General features: G+C 39.5%; 1 protein-coding gene across 2 annotated transcripts; it reads left to right on the forward strand.

Annotated features, from left to right (window-relative positions):
* The first annotated feature begins 1301 nt into the window (after positions 1-1301).
* Positions 1302-10699, forward strand: LOC148733093 (uncharacterized). Of its 2 annotated transcripts, none has more exons than XM_088757155.1 (4): positions 1302-1418; positions 3372-3727; positions 7330-7569; positions 8372-10699. In XM_088757155.1, the coding sequence occupies exons 2-4, from the start codon at positions 3400-3402 to the stop codon at positions 8764-8766; spliced, it is 963 nt and encodes a 320-aa protein (XP_088613281.1). In that variant the 5' UTR covers positions 1302-1418; positions 3372-3399; the 3' UTR covers positions 8767-10699. The 2 variants fall into 2 exon arrangements, with proteins under 2 accessions (XP_088613281.1, XP_088613282.1); XM_088757156.1 differs by having other exon boundaries at positions 7333-7569.
* Positions 10700-15481: the final 4782 nt, after the last annotated feature.

Genomic DNA, 15481 nt, shown 5'->3' on the forward strand with positions numbered 1-15481 from the left:
GGCATAGCCCGTTAGATAACAATAAAGGTGTATGCTGCAGAAAAAGACGTCCACACGTCACGTGTCGGAGAGAGATAGTACTAATATGAATCAAAAATCAAATAATTGAATTTAGAAGTGGCGCATCCTTGATCTGGTTATTTGTGTGGTTCTTTTAAGCAGATCAAAATCATGCGGATGAGTAGAAACTGCAAGTCCGCAGGTATATAATTTGAAGTTGAGCCAGTAGAAAATACAAAGCTCCACGCACTGAATTAGGGACTTCAAACAGATAGGCAGCAACGCCGTGGAGCTCGTTGATCAAAAATGTGTGCATCGTCTCGTAGCGCGCAACACGTCAACTTCACCAAACGCAAGTGAGCGGCCTTAAAGTTTTAAATGGAAACTTATATAATTTGCTATAGGGGTTTCCGTTTTCGGAGCACGTGAATTTTGGCGATTCCACGTTGCTGTTTTGTGGGAGGGGGTGGTGCTGAGTAATAAAAGATTGTTCTGTCAATAAGATTTTTGTTTTGCAACGTCCTCGTTGCCGTCGTATTCCAAACTAGACGACGTGACGTTGGGTGGTGTTCACGGACACCTCCCTTGACCTAATCCAAGAACACACTACACTTGTTCTTGATATGAAACAAGTTCTATAAGCGCTTTATTTTTAATGCGAGATTGATTTTCCATATTGATGGAATCTGAGTCGAGACGTATAAATGCTGTTAGCTTTCCAGCACGCGTGTTTAGTTGGTATACAAGCTATTGATCTTTATACTCGTAATCCTGAAAACAGTCTGTTAGAATTAAAAGTTTTAAGTCATTTTCTTTTAGTTATTCACATTGATACCGTGCAACTGCAGTAATAAAAGGCGATCATTTTGGGATCCAGATGGAGATCATCTAAGAGTTGGGGATCATTTTGGAGCCTTGATCACTTAGGGGTCGATTTGGGGATCATTTACGCCCTTGGGATCATTTTTGGGGCGAGATGAGATGGTAAGATTCCGTAGATGGGCTTCGCTCCGCAAGGAACGAACAAGTTTTCATAAGCTATGCAGTGAAGTCTCACGGTAATTATGATCTGAAACCTAGTGCGGACGAGTCAAACGAAGTGAGAACCTGAGGAGAACATCATGATAACCCTTGGCACAAGTTTACGCCCAGGAACCTGGAAAAAGTTTCCGATAAAAGAAAGGTCCTGATATCCATATTTGGATCCCAGCCAGGAGCCCAGCGGGAGGCGATAGAGTCATTGGGCCCCCCCTCAAGCAGATATAAATCGTATTTTTTTAAACGATTCTACCAGTCCCCACAGAAGCTTCTCACAAATGCACCTGCTTTTCATTCCTCTATGTAGTCGTATTCCTCCTTTTCTAAATATCGGTATCTTTTATGTCCTCCTTTGTCTAATGTCCTTGGAGTTGCGTGAGGTGAGCGTTTGATCTTTTGGTACTATTTAACATCGCCAATATTATTTCAAATTCGTGCAATAAGATTGTAGTGCACCAAATCAGTGGAACCTCGATTTAACGAGGTGCCAAGAGACTGGGGAAATTACTTCGTTATATCGAGGATTCGCTCTATCGGGATTCTGTGACATACATTTTACTGTAACTTTAGCCGGGCTGAAACTGAAGTATCTTTCGTTACACCGAGGAATTCGTTATAGAGAGGTTCGTTAAATCGAGGTTCCACTGGTAATTCGTACTTCGATATATGCCCGGTAAACACCTGTCGGCATGCATTGAATCATGGCAGAGGGAATGTAATGTTCTTCATTAAGTCTCATGCATCGATAATTGGCCCAAAAAGTTGTTAAATTTTGTTGAAACTGAAGTATCGTTCGTTATACCGAGGACTTCGTTATATAGAGGTTTGTTAAATCGAGGTTCCACTGGTAATTCATACTTCGATATATACCCGGTAAACACCTGTCGGTATGCATTGAATCATGGCAGAGGGAATGTAATGTTCTTCATTAAGTCTCATACATCGAAAATTGGCCCAAAAAGTTGTTAAATGTTAATGCCAGGTGACGATATGAAACTCCTGCGAAGCGTTCAAGTACCGTGAGAGTTTCTAATTCGCATCTTTTTTTGTTCCAAAAAGCGGGAACTGAGCTCTCTTGAATTGGTAATATCAATTAAGTTGAAATTGTAAATTGGCCACCCTAAAGAGTGAAAAAGCTGACGTTTCGAGCGTTAGCCCTTCCTCAGAGCGAATGATTCACTGCGCGCGATTAAGAAATGATTTTTTGGTAAAATGAAAAATCCTGGTATTTTATCACTATATATATAATAGAAGAAAATATCAAAAAGGGAAAAAAATAATTCCGATTTAATAAACAATAAGAACTTAAAACTTTGAAAACTTAACACATAATCATTACACATTAAGTTTTCAAAGTTTCAATTATTTTTGTCCCTGTTTGATATTTTCTTGTTGTGAGTCATAAAGGAAATTAAGTACGAATTCACGCTGTGAATGGCGCCTAACTGGAATTTCCCAATTTCCAATATTTTTTTGTGTGTGGTTCGTCGTAACAAGGAAACATTCGCAGTATCAACGGTATGTTCTTAATCGATTCGTGACAATGAACAGGCAGGAAGTTCATAAAAAAGCTGGAAATATACTTTTTATATCCAGTACGATCTTTATGGATAGATCCGGCTGTGGATGACAAAAAAGTCATTATTTTACCAACCCAATTTTGCTGTGCACCTACGGTAATTTCTGTGTGAAAACACAGTGTGAGTAGGTTCAGAAAAGTTATGCCGGCATAATTTTTGGCATAATGCTAACCAATGTAATGCCGGCAAAATGTGTAAACTTCTTAAAAATTTCTTGGCATTACAGTTCAACAAGAGATAAATTCTGTACCCTCAATATTGCCATTAGTGAACCTGCTTTTCTTGCTTCCCCTTAGGGAAATTCATCCAATAAAACATTGTGCTCTAAACTTAGTAAGCCTCTATTTTAATTTTCCTTTAAAGTTTTACCTGTTGGTGGTGGGACTTTGGAAGGGGGTCCTTTCAATAGCTATTATTTTGACTTATCAAGCTGAGCGTAATTAAATACATTGAGGATGATTTTCGGCATGGTGCCATGTTTTCAGGGGTGACGCTCAAAAGGTGATAATGCTCATATTGTCGAGCATCATTTATCTGACCATAAGTAGGAGTAGGAGGGGGATTGGGCTGCTTGCGCGCCCTCAAATTTTTGTTCAAGGATGTTAGAGCCCTCCTCGTATCCCTTGCTCCGCCGCCAGAGTTTTTTTTTTTTTTTTTTTTTTTTTGCCACCCATGGATGGTAGGATCTGGGTACGATATCAAAGTATGATAAACAGGTTGTAAGAAAATTTTTTCGCTTTTTTGTTCTTACAGAAGCCATAAATAAATTACTGGCCCTAACATGAGAACCCAAAGCATTCTGGGGGTACTATGTACAGTTGTTTTCCTCCATTTGGTATTCAGGATGACACGTGCTAACGCCATCGGCAAGTGCAAGTCGCAAGAATCAACCTTCCAAAAAGCTCTTCTAGGATACACATATGACGCATTCGGCGTCAGTAGCCCGGATGTTTGCGTCAAGCGATGTGATAAAGAACAAAAATGTCAGAGTATCAACTTTTTCATTGGCGAAAGGATCTGCGAACTGAATAGTCAAACAATGGAGGCAAGACCAGGCAATTATGTAACAGATTCGGGACGGTTTTACATGACAGTGAAATATGATATAGGTGGGTGTTTTAAAAGTATCGTGAGTTTAAAGATCCCAATAGTGTTCTTCAATCCCGTAACCCCGACGGATTACATTGGGCAATCCTGATCCCGATCATAAAATTTTTTCTTAGTCCATTACCTCAACTTAAAAGGGCTTTTTCGGTGGGTGATGATTTTCTCAACCAGCATTGATCCGTTGAAGTCTTTGCTCATCTTAGGGCGTAAGTTTACCTCTTTTGACAAAAACGATGATATTGTTCCTTTTTAGAGGTTTTTAAAGTTTTGCACGAACAATATGTTTACGCTAGTTACAGTATCCAATTCCTTCCGTTCAACTTCGATCACGGAAAAACGTATTACTAACGACCAACCAGTATCAAAGAAACAAATAACAATTTCAACAAGTGCAGAAAACAAAAAAGGTGACGACAATCCCACATTTCCATAACAAGGGACAAAAAGAAAACTTAACTGAACACAATTCTTCTGTTCCCGTGAGAGCCTTGTAGGAGACCAACTCTTGTGGAGGCTGAGCCCGAATTTTTTTCCACAAAAAGTCTCTTCCGCTCTTTCCCTTCTCGTAAAATATTATTATCATTACTATTATTATGTCTATCATGGGTCATTCGATTCAATGCCATCGATAGTAGCTGACACCCTCACAGAGCAACGTATCCCAATTTTTCCCTATTGATGAGTTGGTCCGTCACCGAAAAAGCAAAGTTCATTATTATTGGACAGGGGAAAGCTCAGAATGTCCAGATATTACCAATAGGTTGCCAGGAAAACAACAGCGCAGGGCAAAGGCCGCGTGCGCAGATAAGACCGCCATAAATGACCCTTTCTGCGGCTTTTTTTAGCCTCTCACGCAGACGTTTCTGGGGGATCGCGTTTTACTTTCGCGTTTGAGGAGAAGAGCAATGCAATCCCCATAAAAACCACTGCGTGGAAGGCTAGACTTGTTTGGAGTTTCTCGTAGATTAATTTATTTAATCGGACTTTATTTATTTATTTAAACCGGACTTCCCGGCTCTCGGCTCGTCTAAGTGATCACTTATCGAATCCCGCCTATCAAAATCGCAGATTCCCATGTCTCGTTCATGACAAAAATCTCGCATCTCGCTCCCTTCTTACTCTTAATTCCCGGATACCGGCCTTTAAATAAGCCCAATCCCGGATCCCGAAAAGCCTATTAGGGACCTTCTTTAAAAAGTTGCTTCTTCACATTTGCTTCAAGACGGACATTGACACGAGGAAACTAGGTTTCACGTTTCTGATTTGAACTTTTTAATTTGTTTAATCAAATCAGTTACTTCGAGCTGATTTGAACCCTTTCATTTGTCAAGCAGGCAGGTGACAAGATTGAAGGAAATTATTTTTTCATTATTACGCCATTTTAGCATATTAAGGCAACAGAACACACATTATTTGTCACAGTGTTACATTGTAGAACGGGGAAAATAACAGAGAGAGAGCGAAGAAAAAATGGCCGCACTGAACGATTCAAACTTTGATTTTAATTTCTGTTTTTTAGGGTACGAACTCTTAAACCATTAGGTTTTTGTTTTCGGCCATTAAGAACACTTAAATCGTTTTTGGTCGGTCGGTACGATGATCAAATAAGGCCATAAGAGGTTTCCAAAACGAAATAATAGTGGAATGATAAAATCCCTTGTTTGATGGCTTACCATAAATACAACACGGAGTTTTTGCTCATTTCTCATATTTTTTCGACCCCCTACGGGCCTTGGAAAAAATAATACACATAATTTAAGCGCGTATTTTATGTTAAACCATCGAATAAGATGTATTTATTTTTCTCTCAGTTCGTGAGCGGGCGGTATTCTACAAATCCTGCAATCTGATTAGTTCCGAGAGCGGGCAGTATTCTCCACATCCGGCCCGCTCACAGCAGGCGGTTTACGTTTCGCTTGAGTGACTTTGCAGAACATCTCAAGCTTCCTTGCAATTTTTTCACAAATATATCTCATTTTGCCGGTCGGGCAGAATTTTGGAGCAAAGACTTCGGTCACGACCTTTTGGCAATAAATAATTTTCATTCTTTCTTCTCTCTCGCTCTCAAATCACTGGTTTTTCCGTAAAAATTGATTTCGAAATAAATTTGGTGGTACTCATTTATGTCTGAATTCGTTTTGAAAACGATTGAAACGCGACCTAAAAACAATTTGTTATTAAATAATCCTTCCAAAAAGGAACTCAGAAAGTTAAAACGAGAGGTAGTTGCAGTTAACAATGACGTTAATCAATGTGACTCTCCTTCGTTAATATCTGAATTCTTCCTTTTTCCACATAGTTCGTTCGTTTGTGATAGGTTGAGCGAAGGTTTGAGTTCTTCTATAAAACACTTTCCCTTATTCTTCGCAAATGCCTTGAATTTCGACATTTCTACCGTAAATTTCACAACAGAAACCGGGGGTATTAGGTGAATAAAAGTCGCATTAAATCCCCTTCTATCTAGCTGGAAAGAGTCTCACTGACTTCATCTTTTCAGTGTAAGGAAGACAGATTTACACACACCATTGCAGAAAACGAACAAGCAGACTGACAACTCCAAAACACATTGCGTTCACTTACAATTTGACTTTCCGTGACATTTTAAAAAGGATCCGGAACAGAGGTAAATCTTCGAAGATTAATCGTCGTTGGAAATAAACAGTACTTTCCGTAAGATCTCTGAGTGCTTTTTTGTTTTCCTTTTTTTTACGATAAGATTGTCTCCTGGTCATCTAACTCGTGTGTGTTTGTCATACAAGTGCTGTTGTTTTTTCAAAAGGGTAAGCCGTTTTTCCTCTTCAATTGACAGGTGTCAGATCATGACAGTTACTTGTCAAAAAATGTTTCAAAGTTTGCTGGGAAGCCCTTCAAGTTACATTTACAAATAAAAATATTTCGATGAAAGCTTTCTCTTTAATTTGAACAACTTCTGTTTTCTTTATCATCCACTCGCTAACAAGTTAAGGTTATGGAGGATTTTTCCGTAATTAAACTCGTAATTGTAGCCCTAAATCATTCAGGTTCTTTTGGCAATAATTTCGTTATGTGTTAGAAGAAAATAAAAATGTTATTCACCAGCATAGGTCGGTCCGTATTTAGAAAGACTGTGCCCTCTGTCTTGTACCGCCCTTGGCCTACGGCCTCGGGCGGTATCCAAGACCTCGGGCAGAGTTTTTCCCAATACGGACCTTGCGGCTGGTGAATAATATATATATATATATATATATATATATATATATATATATCAAATGGTTTATAGTGCTTGATCATAAAACCTAATTCTTTAATTGAACATCATAAGGAAACCAAAATAGTGAGTTGTGCAAAAAGGACCTTTAGCTTGTCATGCACGAACCTAATGATGACCTAGCTCACCATAAAAAGTCGTTCTAAAGCATCGATTCGCATACTCCCAACCCCTTAAAGGTCTGAGGTTTGATTTCTCATGGGAATTCAGACTTTTTTTTTCCATCGTTCCACGGTTGTGAAAAGGCAAAAAACAGCCGTCTTTAATTAAAGGTATTGTTATGGATTTAGGACACACAGAAAGGGATATGAATATTGAGATCTTGGAAGTTTAACGGCCAAATTTCTCTTGTGTCAGCAGTGTGGCCATCTGGGACATATGGACTTCCTCGTCCCAAGACAGGCTGTCCTCAGTCTCCTCACGGCTCTGAGTGGAAAACAGGTTGGAGATTCCATGACACGGAAGACTCTTATCCCAACAGAGGGCACTCGGATAGTTTTCATTTGGATGCAGTTGTTGGGAAAAATGATTTGAACAGAAGTTTCTGCATAAAACATGTGGACAAAGTCGGTTATGAAACGAAACCATGGCCTAAGGGTAATAACTTTTCATACATTTTTAATTTTTTCAACTTTCTCTCCTAGTATAGCGCGAATGAACGAGAGATTTTCACACCAGCACAGAAGCTTTTTCTTTATTCTGTCACTTTTGACAGTGCAAAGCTGTTTGAGATTTTCCGATGTTCTCCTTGCGCCACGTTGGTGGCTTATCTCGGGAGAGCTCATCCTCGGAGACCCCGGGGCTGTGAGTCGATTTCAAGTGAAGGGCAGAAGAGCCCCGGGGCTCTTCTGCCCTTAACTTGAAATCGACTCACTGCCCCTGGGTCTCCGAGGATGGGGAGAGCTCGATTCTTCCCCACAAGCCTCAGTCAGAGACACTGGAGTAATCTGGTTATGTGAGTTTCTTTAATCATCGATATCACGACCTTCGCTTTATCCCAAACTTGGTCGGTTTTTCCGGGCTTAAACTTCAACCAAAGTTCTAACGTGATTTTACCCCAAAGACAATCCCTAGTTTATCAAACTATTTGGCCATTCCCTGGGTTATTTCAGATCATGATGACAAATCTCCCGCTGTAAAAACTCAGTTACTTACGCCTGTTCGCTGGTTGTGGAGTATAGGCCACCGACGGACTCCTTTCTTCTCCTCTCGAACCATGTGTTTTTTTTTTCTTGTCTCCCGCTAAGTGATTTTCAAAACTATTCGAGAGCTTCGCTTTTAATTAAACAACTTTGTATTACTTAACCGGCTACTACATGGAATCATAAACATGAAAGAAGTATGTCGGATCTTGAGTTGTCTAGTCTCATGATAAATAAAATCTGAACATTTTTTTCAGGCCAATATTGCATTTACAAGAAAGGTGGTTGTCCAGTAGGACTCAGCAAAGGATTTATACAGTGGGATGACGAAGACTCGTCCAACAGAAACAGACATGGTGGGACACTTCCTGATGGGATATATGACAAAAATACAAGGATCTCGTTTTGTTGTCAAACTGATGGTAACAAGTCCCATCCCGTCATCCTCCCTGTCGACAAAACTTTTTACTTGCTAGCTTATGGTTCGTCTGAGTGTCAGCAAGTAGAGGGCGCCCTTGTTACTGAGGAGTATATGCAATATGACAACGAGGACTCAGGAAACGCAGATAAATGGGAAGGGAGTTACCCTTTTATGATTTATTCATCCACGACCAAGATGAGAATAATTTACTGTTATTACCGTGCGGCATGATTATGTTACGTCCGAGGAAAATCTCTCAGGACTAATCATGATCTTCAAAGCTTCCTGCACTTAGTCAATAACACTGCGTGAACGGAATCCAAACTGCTTGTAATAAAGTAGGTGTGTATTATATAAGAATCGCTTGAACTGAAATTGTTCCTCTTGAAGTCACTGCACAAATGCGAAGATCTGAATCATAAATTTACTTTCTATTGCGAAGGTTACTTTTGCTTTATCTCGTAGCTGAGTAAAGAGTCAAATGTTTACAATACATGTACAAAAAGACTGCCGATGACGTTTTGTCAAGGTCAGAACATACTGCTGTTGGAAATAATTATTATGCAGACATCTTTAATACTGAATCTTGCACGTAATAGATTTTGAAGTCAAAGAAACTCAACCAAGTTTTTCTATCAAATAAAACGGCTTGAGGAAGCCGTTTTAGTTCAACATTTACTGAAATTTTCAGCAGGTTTCCACTTTCCGACATTTTTGCCCCTAAGGTTTGTTCAAGTAAATACTTCTCTGTGAAGTAAAAAGCTCCTCGCAGGGATATCTATTGGTCAACTGCAGGTGCAATCTTAAACCAAACAGATTGCGAAATTACCACAGAGCTAATTTGGAATAAACTTTAAGCACTCTGTTAGCCAATAGAGATAAGGGGTTAGTATAACAAGTCAGTACAGAAGTCATTTTAATGCAAAGTACAAACGAAACCATCCTGTTTGAATGCGCTCCAATTGAGGGTAATAGTTGAGACAGCCCCTCGTTAACAAACTAAAGCGGGAAAGTAATCGTTTAAATCCAGAGAGGATATTACCGGCCTATTTGATGTTGCGATGCATTGGAAATGTTTGTAGAAGTAATTGAAAGGGCAAAGATAACGAATTTTCTTCTTAAGGTAAGAATCAGTCCAAACTATACCTTAGTACAATTATGGGTAAATCATTTTCCCAGTCGAGCACGTTAACAGGTTCGCGTATCAACCCCTGTTGAGCTAAGCATATTCTGGAGCACTGCAATTATTCTCGCTGCGTCGAAAGTTACGCTTATCATGTTGAATGATTCCTTTGAAAGAGCTCTAGTCGACATGCAGATCTGAAAATATGGTTAAAATGCTTCACTCCTCAGCGTACCTAAAATGAACTTTCAAACGTCGTTTCATTTGCGAGAAAGTGGAGAAAGAAAGAAAAAAATATCACAAGGTCATTTTTTTGCTTTCAGCGGAAGCTTAAGTAGATTACACCACTTTGTTTGAATGAAGATCTACTAGAGTGTTAAAAATACATTTTTATTTCTTTTTACTCCTAGGTGCTTCAGTTTAAGTAACTGACGGGCAATCTAATTTGTTTGTCTTTTTTCGTCAAATCATCTCGGCGTTTTCTTTAGTAATCCCTTAATGTTCATCATGGATGGATTATTATATTTATATAACATATAGCGTGTCCTATTGTGTACTTTGATGACCTATAGGTAGATATGTGCCGTGCAGAGGGCATACTGTTAAAATGCGCCGAAAAAACTGTGGCGTTGCACTGAAAAGGATATAACACAACAATTTCCGAAGACAGTCGTGTGTTCGTTGAGATATGACGCAGTTCAAAATAAATTGCTGAGAGCTCAAATAGCTTGAGTTATTCATTCTCCGTGCTCCTAAAACTTCCGTGTCTTCCGCAAGGTAACACGCCAAAGGTGTTTATCAATTAGTGCGGATAGAGACAGGATTGTAAAGTCAGCCAAAACAAAACAAAACGAGATAAAAGTAAGGCTATCAGTGGTCAACCTTTTTTCCTTTCTGAAATCGGGATTGTTCATTATTTTTTTTCCCTTTTTAAATTTACAATGCAAGCTTTAGAAATTGCTTTGTTACGTAATATCGCTTTCGTATTAGTAAACTAACCGTTTCCAACTAACCCCCTGTTTTGCTTAGCTGTAGACGGAACTTCCTTGGCATAAAAGCATGAGAAATGATTACTTGCTTCCGAAAAACACTCACCTTTTGGTACATTAAAGGAGCCGCATATGCTGATGACTATGATATAAAGGTAAGGTAAAGTCTTTTTACGAGCCTAGTGGCCCATCAGGCCGATGCTTAACTCCGGTTTCTGTAGCATGAAGCGACTAAGAGTATTTCTACTCCCCCCTGGATGGGATGCTAGTCCATCGCAGGGTTACCCCCCAGCATTAAATTTTCCGGTACCCATTTAAACACCTGGGTGAAGAGAGGCATTGTGAGAGTAAATTGTCTTGCCTAAGAACACAACACAAATGATGTCCCCGGCCGGGGCTCGAACCCGGACCACTCGATGCGGAGTCGAGCGCACCAACCATGAGGCCACCGCTCCTCCACACGACGACTATGACATGAAGACCTTTAAATTTCTGAGAGTGCTGTGTGTGGCTGTTTTTCTACCAATGGCATATAAGAACCTATATGCCAACGCCATCAGCAATTGCGAATCACAAGATTCAACTTTCAAAAAAGCTCTTAAAGGACCCACATATGACACCTTCAGGGTTAATAGCCCGGATGTTTGCGTCAAGAGATGCGAAAAAGGCAAACAATGTCAGAGCATCAACTTTGTCATCGACGAAAGTATCTGCGAACTAAATAATCGTAGCATGGAGGCAAGACCAGACGGCTACGTAACAGATCCGAGACGGATTTATATGACGGTATATTTTAATAGAGGTAGGCGTTCAAATGGTTGCTTACCCCCTTAACTCCCATGGGTGACCAAGACAGAATTTCTCCTTACAATATCAATACAATATCAAGCACACAAGTAACGAGAATAAGGAAAAAAAGACAACCTAGGGATCATCAGTTGATCCAAAACCAAATTCTCCAAACTAACATCATGAGATTGTATGGCAGATAGTAAGGAGAATTACTATGGGATCTTGGCAGTGAAAGGGTTAAAAGTTGATTTTTCGATTTAATCAGCAGTTGCCTGTGGTTTATTCTTAAGAATCTTGATTCACCTTAAGAGATTATCATGGGGAAATACAGTGGAGTTTACTTTGCTTTGTTTTTAATTTGTATTCAGTGAAACCGGGTAAGTTGATAAACGACGACTTGTCTGATTGTCATTTGATAGAGTTTCACTGTGGACGGTTCAGTATGGACGGACATCAGCTGTGAGACTGGCTGTCCCGGTGGTACTGGTAGCTAGTGATAGAGATAATGGTGGTAGCAGGATGGTTATAGTGATTAAACCTTTCACTCCCACAGCTGATTTGCATATAACTTCTTCCTATAATATTCATACATTATCCAGCAAACAAGTTCTGAGAACACTCACACTTATCAGGTAGAAGTTGTCGTCTTGATGGAGAATTAACAAACAGATCTTGGGAGTTAAAGCTTTAAAGTGGCCCAGACGCACGTCCCTCTGCTCGAAGGAAGATTTGAGACAGTCGGAAAGAGGTTTGCTGAGAGCCTGTGTTTAGTTCAATAAACTGCGCAGAAGCATTAAAAGTTAGTTTTAAACCCCTTCCAGATCTTTCCTCAAGGTCTCAAAAAGGCTTCATAGTTTGCCATGGGAAAAATAGCGCTCGTTTTGAAATTGGTAAAGGACTTAGGTAAAACATACTTTAAAAATCACTTAAATCTATTCTGTTTTCACTATTTTATCTTCAGTTCCTCTTGGATCGATCCCTGAACTGCCAGCTAAGTCGTGCGCAGAGATTAAGGCGAGCGAAGGAAAACAAGCAGTCAATGGTCATTACTGGCTTGACCCTTATAGCACGAACGAGTTGGTCCACTGTTATTTGGAGACAAAATATTCTCTTTTCTAATAATTACAATGCGCTAACGTTTCAAACAATTTACAGATACAGTATAATGTTTTTGTGTATAGAGTTTTACCCACGAAACTCATAAAAACATGTTGCTTCTTTTCACATGGCAATTATATAATTAAGTTTTGAGGTGGGTAACCCCATTTTTCTTTAAACACGACAGGTGCCTTAGTTTCTCTTGATCATTTGTTGATCAACTGTGGTAGCACAGAGACCTTCACAAGACTAATAGTGAACAGTCCTTTTGCTCTTCACTATCTTTTATCTGAGTCTTATTGTTAAATATATATCACTTTCATATAGTAAATCTCTGCAGTTCTTTCAATAATATTATCTTATTCACGCATAGAAATTGCTCAGTGAGGTGGACAGTAGAATGCTGACCCTACCCTCTGTTGTTACCTTTTGTTGAACATTTATATTTAAAAAAAAAAACAGAATTTCTTGTTTTAGTGTTGGGAGGCGTGTGCCTCCAATAAGGCATAGCGGGCAAAGAGAAAACAGGTGGAATGGATTGAGTCGGACATGTTTGTAAAAGTGCGGATCCTGCGCGAACTAGAAGGGTTAATATAAAAGACCGGGAAGATGTTGCAGCGGAAGAAATGTATAAGGCAAGGCGCTCACTTGGAGGCTATTTGGCTCGAGTAAGTACAGTAATAAATAAAGTTAAAACCAGTATTGCTGAGGAACGAGAATGTGAGGAAGTTCGTGAAGCAGTGAGGAGCCTTGAGCATGCATGGGCTCGTTATAGTGACTTGTATCAGAGTTATGTTCTCAAGAACTTGTCTTTTGAAGGATTTGAGCGTGTCGAACAGCATTACAGTAAAATTTATGACGATTACTCTCGATGCGAAAAGACAGTTGAAGATTATTAACGACCAAGTTCACCTCACTCTTCAAAGAATAGTTTAAAATCCTTCAATTGGCAAGCAAAATTGTCACCGATAACTTCAACTAAGTCAAAGTCGTCCAGATCTTCGAGATCTTCAAAACTAAAGGAACTGAAAGAAACGTAGAATTGGAGAAACTCATGGCAAAACAGGCATTAGAGATAGCACAGTATGAGACAGTAATGGACAAGAAAATAATTGCTATCGAAATGCAAAAACAAAAAGTTGCTAAAGAAATGAGATTTAAGGTGGCTCGTACCGGTTTTCATCTTTTTGATGGTTTGTAACTTTGAAAGAATATAACAGAAAGACTAACCAACGCCAGTTGAACACTTTTACGGGGTTGAATTATATAATAATTGGTTATCCAAAAACAGGTGTCATTTCGTCACTAGCAGTTTCCATGGCAATGCATTCATAGGCGTATTAAGACGCAATTTTTAGCTTGCGGCTTAAATAATTCGAAAACTAACCCAGTGACCCCGTGATCTTTTTCAGTTATTGCTTTTGGCACTTGAAAAGGAACATGCACAAAGATTTTTAAAAAGTTCTACGGAGCGGAAATTCAGAAAATCTAGAAAAAAGGCAATTGCCACACATCGCAAATTTCCTTCCGTAGAAATTTCTATTTTTTTTTTTCTGATGATTCCTTTCGACGTTATTATCATATTGGAACAATAAAAAAAAGGGGTCACCGGACTTGTTTTCATGCAATAGCTTTCGTGAGTTTAGAAATTTCCACGCGCGTTCTCGCGCATTTAAAAATCTGGATTCTATAAGATCGACATTTGCTCATGATCTGTTTTAGCTACCGCTGACGATTGCGTGTGCTCGCGCGAGCACATACGATCTGATGTTTACAGACGTTTACTGCTAAGAACATCATTAAACAGCCGTCAAAGACAGCCTCCCAGGTTCATCTTAAAAATCCCACACATGACTTCTGGCTATATCATATTATTTTCCTTGAAGTTTCAAAGTCTTCTTCCACTTCAGGTAGATTATCCTTCACTTGAGTTCTTCTTTTTTTTGCCGTCACAAGATTTCATATCGGTTGAATATTTCTTTTAAATGTGAAGTGAAGCAAACTTTACTTCTCCGAAAATAATCCTCTTTATTTTAGTTTTTATCTCCTGCATTCACAGTGGCCGCTCAACACATCAAATACAAACTCTTAGGTAAACTTCTCACATAAGTAGAAAAAAATCCTCGCGCCGCCATCTTTGTTTTAAATTTTCGTCTTTTAATCTCGCGCTTCTTTCGGACGTTTCTCTCGCGCGTGACGCAAGAGTTATCTGTTCCCGCGCGAGGAAACTAGTACGAGCCACCTTAAAATTCAGTTAGAAGAAAAGGAGGTTGGTTTGCTAGCTTTAGAGGATTATGACAGTGAATCTAATGAAGAGAACTCGGTTGTAAGAAATGAAGATGAACTCAGATCCTCTCTTTAACCTCATATACCAAATCAAGAACAGACAGCCAATTGGGTTGCCTACTGTCAACGGGAGACTAAGCCACTGAACCTCAAAGCCCCCGAATTTATTCAACACTCAGGCACAAATTCAACGCAGTCAGTTTTCTTGAGAGTCGCCACGCTTCAGACGATGCAGCCAGTAAAATTTAGTGGAAGGGCTGCAGACTTTCCAGTCTTTAGGAGAAGGATTCGAGACAACTTGGAAGATGGCTAATTATCTGATGCGCAGAAAATTGAATTTCTACCGAAGTTTGTGACAGATGAAGCACAAGATGTTGTAGCAAGATCTGCTGGGTGTTCATATGAAGATATTGTTGCCAATTTAGAAGATCGCTATGGTCAACCAGCTACAGTTGCGACTGCCTGCATCGAAAAGCTGACAGTGGGACCGAAACAGGGAAATAGAGATTTTAAAGGTCTACGTAACTTTTCGGAACAACTCCAGTGTGCCACCAAAAGATTACAAGGGGACTATGAACGTGAAGTAAGCACAACAGCGAATATGAAGCTCATCGCCGGACGACTGCCCGACTACTTGATCAACAAGTGGGCTGATGTA

The sequence above is a fragment of the Stylophora pistillata genome, chromosome 4, assembly GCF_964205215.1.
Source record: "Stylophora pistillata chromosome 4, jaStyPist1.2, whole genome shotgun sequence".
Classification (NCBI taxonomy): domain Eukaryota; kingdom Metazoa; phylum Cnidaria; class Anthozoa; order Scleractinia; family Pocilloporidae; genus Stylophora; species Stylophora pistillata.